Source organism: Euleptes europaea, chromosome 3 (genome assembly GCF_029931775.1).
Source record: "Euleptes europaea isolate rEulEur1 chromosome 3, rEulEur1.hap1, whole genome shotgun sequence".
NCBI lineage: Eukaryota > Metazoa > Chordata > Lepidosauria > Squamata > Sphaerodactylidae > Euleptes > Euleptes europaea.
Genome location: NC_079314.1, coordinates 62,488,651 through 62,494,574, shown reverse-complemented (window position 1 = coordinate 62,494,574; position 5,924 = coordinate 62,488,651). Strand labels below are relative to the sequence as shown.

At 46.3% G+C, this 5,924-nt stretch overlaps 1 protein-coding gene across 1 annotated transcript; it reads right to left on the bottom strand.

The window, feature by feature from the left end:
* Positions 1–461: 461 nt before the first annotated feature.
* GPR85 (G protein-coupled receptor 85) lies at positions 462–4,163 on the bottom strand. The gene is made up of 2 exons (XM_056847174.1): positions 4,068–4,163; positions 462–2,403 (listed from the first exon to the last, which is right to left on the bottom strand). The coding sequence occupies exon 2, from the start codon at positions 2,220–2,222 to the stop codon at positions 1,110–1,112; it is 1,113 nt and encodes a 370-aa protein (XP_056703152.1). The 5' UTR covers positions 2,223–2,403; positions 4,068–4,163; the 3' UTR covers positions 462–1,109.
* Between the last annotated feature and the right edge of the window lie 1,761 nt (positions 4,164–5,924).

Below are 5,924 nucleotides of genomic sequence, written 5' to 3'. Positions count from 1 at the left end.
GGCGGCACACCTAGAGAGAGAGAAAAAAATCAGAACATCCTAGTGATGAGCATACTGATTTGGGAAATCATGGGGATAAAAATGAAAGGGGGTGGGTCAAGTGATCTTTCATGCACTCCTGAATGACAGACTGGAGTTGACAGATTCCATTTTCTTTTGCTTATTTGCTAAAATGCTAAACAAAATGGAAGATACTAGATAACCCTTTAAGGCAACATGTGGTTTATTCGGTGTAATGACTACTCTGTCGTTATGATTGGATAATCTCATTGATGTTGCCTAACAGACTGATATCTAGCTTTCGAAGATATACATGTAGCCAATAGATAGTCTAACAAATCAGAAGAACAAATTAAAAAAATAAATAAAGCACAGAATACAAATAACCAGTAATTTTTTTTCTTCATTCTGAAAGAAAAAAAAAGTTATTTAATAATAAAAAAGGGGGGAAACGGACTCAGAGAAAAATAAAGTCTTATTGGAACAACAAAGAAGAAAACACTGCTTTGGAATGCTCCCCAGAACTCACAAGGCAAACAGAGTGGGGGTGATAATCCAGTCTTACATGGCACATCTCCCATCAGTTACAGGACCTGAACACAGTCCCCAAATGTTAGTCTTTGCAAAACAATAATAGTATGAAATGATTTAAAGGTCATCCAGTGTCTAAAATAAGTTTCATCAACACATTAACCTCATGTCAAACTTAACTGATTCAGATGTCCAATGCTAATCTTTTTATGATGGTCTTACTTTTACGTAGTGATATATACAGCATTTAGTGCTGATATATTTAGCACCTGCTACTCTCTGAATCATTCCCTAGGTATCAACCACATCAAAAAGCATTTTTAGGGCAGTGGTTCAGTCCTGTATTCTTTTAATTACAAACCTTCATGAGTGGTCAGCAGGAACAAGTTTAGGTTTTAAGATAGGATTAAGAGATGAGCTATTGCAAAAGACTGCAGAACGTTGTTGCCCAAATCCTTACAACTGCTGTCATCCCATTCTTGAGTTTTTTTCTTCTTCTCAAGATATGGCAACAGGCCACCATTGCTTAGCAGAGAAGGGTAGTGTTTTCACAAGGCTAAAGATTTGCAGATGCTCCCTCATATAACACAGTAAGGTTCCCTTGGTAACCTGGATTTTCTGCAGTAAAGAAGGGTTGTGCTGAAACAGCGCCTCAGCTCCCTGTTGGAGAAAATGCAGACAAAAGGATTGATTCCAGCTTGGGCAAAACTCATCCAAACAGCAGCCGTTAGAAATCCCCCTGGAACCACAGGCCCTCTTGCAAAAACTCTCCAGTAACAGGCTACCAAGTAGGGACCCCACAAGGTTAGAAAGAGGAATGTCATGATATAGAACATTCTACTAATGCGCTTTTCCATTTTGAACTCATCCAAGACAAGTAGCCTTCTCCTGCCTGTGGTGTTGGCATTTTGCCTGATCCCCAGCAAGGTAGGTGGCGTGGGACCCCTTCCAAATCCAGCCAGCCAGTTAGCAGCTGCTTGACCACTGGCTCCAGGACCATGAAACGTCCAGTTCTGGCTCACCGCTGCCACAAACTGAACTGGCTTCATTTTCCGGCGATCATGAACAAAAAAGATCAGCTTGAGGTAGACAAGCTGTGTGGCTAGAAGGATAAGAGCAAGAAGCAGCATAAATCCCAGAGAATCATTGGCTCTGAAGGAACGATGCTGAAAGGTGCATTGGTCTTCCTCCCGAATGAACGAGTAGGTGCCCACATCCAAAACGGGAGGGAAAGCCATCGCTACAGATAGGGTCCACACCATACAAATAACTGCCAAGCAAGTCCAAAAGGTCAGCCTTTTTGTATAAAAGCGGTGGTGGGCAATCGCTAAGTATCTGGTGACGCTTATGCAGAACAGCATGAAAGCGGTGTGGAAACAGGATAGGACCCCCAAGAAGGCAATCACTTTACAAGTGAGAGTCCCATACGTCCAAGAAGAGCCGTTTTTCACCGACGTGAAAACAAATGGGAAACAAATGGCAGATCGGAGGATGTCTGAGCAGCAAAGATCCAACAGGAAGTAGTAGGGCGCTCTATGCAAGGTCTTATCTTTGACTAGCAAAATGGAGATCAGGAGGTTACCCACCACACTGACTCCTATGATGAAACCCAGCGAAGTCAGTTTCAAAAATGCTGTTAAAGGGGATAGATTTTGTAAAATGTTGTCAGCTGCATGGCTGTAGTTCGCCATAGATGGATGGATGCTATGAATATTGCCTCAGTCAAGTCTCATGATCTATATATATGAACAAGGGAAAAATAGATCCATACATCTTACTGAAAATGTATTCCATAAGCAGAGTTGATCTGGTGTCTAGTTACATAGTACCTCTTTGTGTCTTCCTGCTGATTTGTCGTGCCATCAAAAATATCTGCAAAAAAAAGAAAAGAAAAATCAAGGTATCAGTCCTTAAGTTAACGCTTAAATGATGCCAGGAAGCGCTAACCAACATGATAATTTATGGAGAGCCAGAGGAAGTTGGAGTACTATTTGTTTGAGGGAAATTCACTGAGAACTGCACACTTACTATTCAATGTTTTTAATTATTTTTTCCCAGAACCCCTCAGATCAGTCTTGTTTACAATCAAATCCTTGGCAAAAAAGATAATTGTACTGTACCTGCATCTGAAGCTCTGGGAATAATCTGATTCTTACACTATCATTCCAGAACTGGAACTTTAGAAAATAAAACACCAAAGGAAGACTGTTGAGCACTCTGATAAAATGACCACTTAACCCCCCCCCACCTTTGATATGACGTGGCTTCAGAGGCAGATGCTGTGTTGATATGGAACACATCCAAAAGAACCCCTGCAGAATGTATGTTTTTTTTAACCCAACTCACCAAAGCATATTGATCACACCCTGCTAGTTCTTCCACACTGAAAAGAAACAACAGGAATCCTCCTTCCTAAGAACCGGGCTCCCTCCCCTGTCCAGAGTTGGGGAGGGAGGGGAATTAAGAAATCTATGCAAAATAGTTGCCAGTCCTATCTTTCAATTGCAACATAGGTGGGGAGGGGGGAAGACACAAACCATAATGCAAGCTAATTTTAAAAATAGGAAACACACCCAGGAATAACACCCACTCACTCAGACACTGCTGGGACTGGCATAGAACACAGGATCCTTTTCTTTCCTCTCTCCCTTTTTTTTTTTTACATAAAGAGAGCTCCAGGTTTTCTCCAAACGTCCAAACGTCACGAACAAAGAAAATAAAACAGACTGGCTGGGCTGCTTTCAGGGATGTAGCCAGGGGGAGAGCTCCGCTCTGGGCACGGTCGGGCAGGAGGCTGGCCTCTCCCCCGGGAGCGTTTCTGCTGAAGCCATCCCCTTCTCAGGGCTACACACCATCTTCACAATGGCTTCGAGCAGAAGCCCCTGCTGCCACCATGCTGGTCTCTGAGGACCCGTCTGGGTTGCTGCTGCTGCTGCTGCTGCTGCTGCTGTGTAAACAAGAGCCGAATCAGATCATGACAGCGTTGTTTTGCGTGTGTGCGAGCGTGTGTGTGTGTGTGCACCCAACAACAACAGGGGGGGAAAAACCCCTACCACGAAATAGCCCTCCATTTACATGCACATACATAAAGATGCGAGGCAGACAGCCAGGATCGGTTTTCGAGGTTCGCAAGCCCCCTCGAAGCAGCTCCATTTTTTTTTTAAACGTGTTTCATTTTATTTTGGTGGACTTGCAAAAAGGAAAAAAAGCCGAGAGACCCGCCGTCGTGCAGACATCGTCCGCCTCCCATTATGCAACTTCTTATTTGGGGAGGAAAGAATAAGAATTGTAAAAAAAAACCGGGGGGGGGCTGGGGCTGGCACTGGCAGACGCCTCTCCATCCCCCCCCCAGTCTTGCCTCTCCCTACACCCAAGCCCCTTCTCCCCCACTCCAGACATCTTTCCCCCCCATACCTGTTGGCGTCGGAGAGCCCCCGCTTCATCAGAGCGGCTTCTTTCTACACATTGCTGGCCTTTCCTCCCTCCCCCCCCCCGCCTTCCCCTGCCTTTATTTATTTATTTACCCCCCTGGCTACCTTGACTGAGGCTCTGTAGTCAGCGGGCTCCGCCGGCGCATGCTCAGTTCAGCCGCCGCGAGTTGCTCGCCTGGTCCTCTCCTGTCGCAGCGGCACCGTCTCTCGCAGGGACGCCGCCGCCTGGGCGAGGGCCGCGCCGCCTGCCCAGCCAGGGGAGCGGCGGGGAGGGGAGCGGAGGGGGGGCGCCCCCTTCGTGGCGAGGCCGAGCGGCCCCCGGCAGCATCGAGGCTGCCGCGCTCAACCCGCCCGCTCCCCCCCGCGCTCCCGCTCCTTCCCCTCGCCCGGCGATGACTGCATTGTTATTGCACTTGGCGGAATCAGGGGTGGGAGGAGCGCCCCGGCTCGGAGGCGCTCCCCTCCTCCTCCTCCTCCTCCCGAGCTGCGTTCAGCGGGTGTTCCCTTCGGCAAGGGCGGGAAAGGGAGCTTCTGCCAGACTGCTGGGATTGCCGCCCAATGCTGGGGTTTTGTTCCCCCCCCCCTCGGCAAAAGGTGCAGAAGACTGCAGGGAACAATGGTTAAGGCTGTCATGGTCAGAGTTCATTGGTTCTTGTAGGTTATCCGGGCTGTGTAACCGTGGTCTTGGTATTTTCTTTCCTGACGTTTCGCCAGCAGCTGTGGCAGGCATCTTCAGAGGAGTAACACTGAAGGACAGTGTCAAGTGTGTAGGAAGAGGGGTTGGGTTGAGCTGAATCATTGTCCTGCAAAAAGTATCAAAGGTAATGTGCTAAGGATTACCTTTGATACTTTTTGCAGGACAATGATTCAGCTCAAACCCAACCCCTTTCCGACTATATATTACTCTTCCTACACACTTGACACTGAGAGACACCGTCCTTCAGTGTCACTCCTCTGAAGATGCCTGCCACAGCTGCTGGCAAAACGTCAGGAAAGAAAATACCAAGAAAATACAGCCCGGATAACCTACAAGAACCAATGGTTAAGGCTGCTTAGTAGAAAAGGGCAAGAGTCCAGTAGCACCTTAAAGACTAACAAAAATATTTTCTGGCAGGGTATGAGCTTTCGTGAGCCACAGCTCACTTCAGATACAGCTAGAATGTGAATCCATCTGTCTTTAAGTAGAGGAGAGTGAATTCAGACAAGCATTAGTATGTAAATGTTTCACATTTACATACTGTTAACATTTACATACTAATGCTTGTCTGAATTCACTCTCCTCTAAAAGACAAGCATTAGTATGTAAATGTTTCACATTTACATACTGTTAACATTTACATACTAATGCTTGTCTGAATTCACTCTCCTCTACTTAAAGACAGATGGATTCACATTCTAGCTGTATCTGAAGAAGTGAGCTGTGGCTCACGAAAGCTCATACCCTGCCAGAAAATATTTTTGTTAGTCTTTAAGGTGCTACTGCACTCTTGCCCTTTTCTACTACTGCAGACAGACTAACATGACTACCCACTGTGAATTAAGGCTGCTTATTAAGGCCTGTGCAAGTGACAGGCAAATTATCCCACACTATTCATTGTGCCTATGAATAGAGCCTGCGTTTTAAGATTCGATAGGCCAGCAGTTTACCACTGAACTGCTTGAAATGAGCAAGCAGTGGGTACCTATTGAACTGGTGGCATTCCAAGGGGCAGCAGTTCCTTCCACTTTGTTAGCTGGACACAGGACACGTGCTAGGTCAGACCCATAGTCCATCATCCAGTTTTCCACAGAAGACAACCAGATGTCCCAAAAGGCTCACAAACACAAAAGCCAGTGTCTGTCCTGTTGTTGCTTCCCCACCCCCATCCCAAATACTGATATTCTTCTGGTATATGAATTTTGAACACGGAGGTTTAGTCATCATGGGTAAAAAGCATTGATGGTCCTATTTTCTTTTGAAGC

Coding starts and splice junctions, on each gene's coding strand:
- GPR85 (XM_056847174.1), bottom strand. CDS start 2,222: ATGGCGAACTACAGCCATGCAGCTGACAACATTTTACAAAATCTATCC.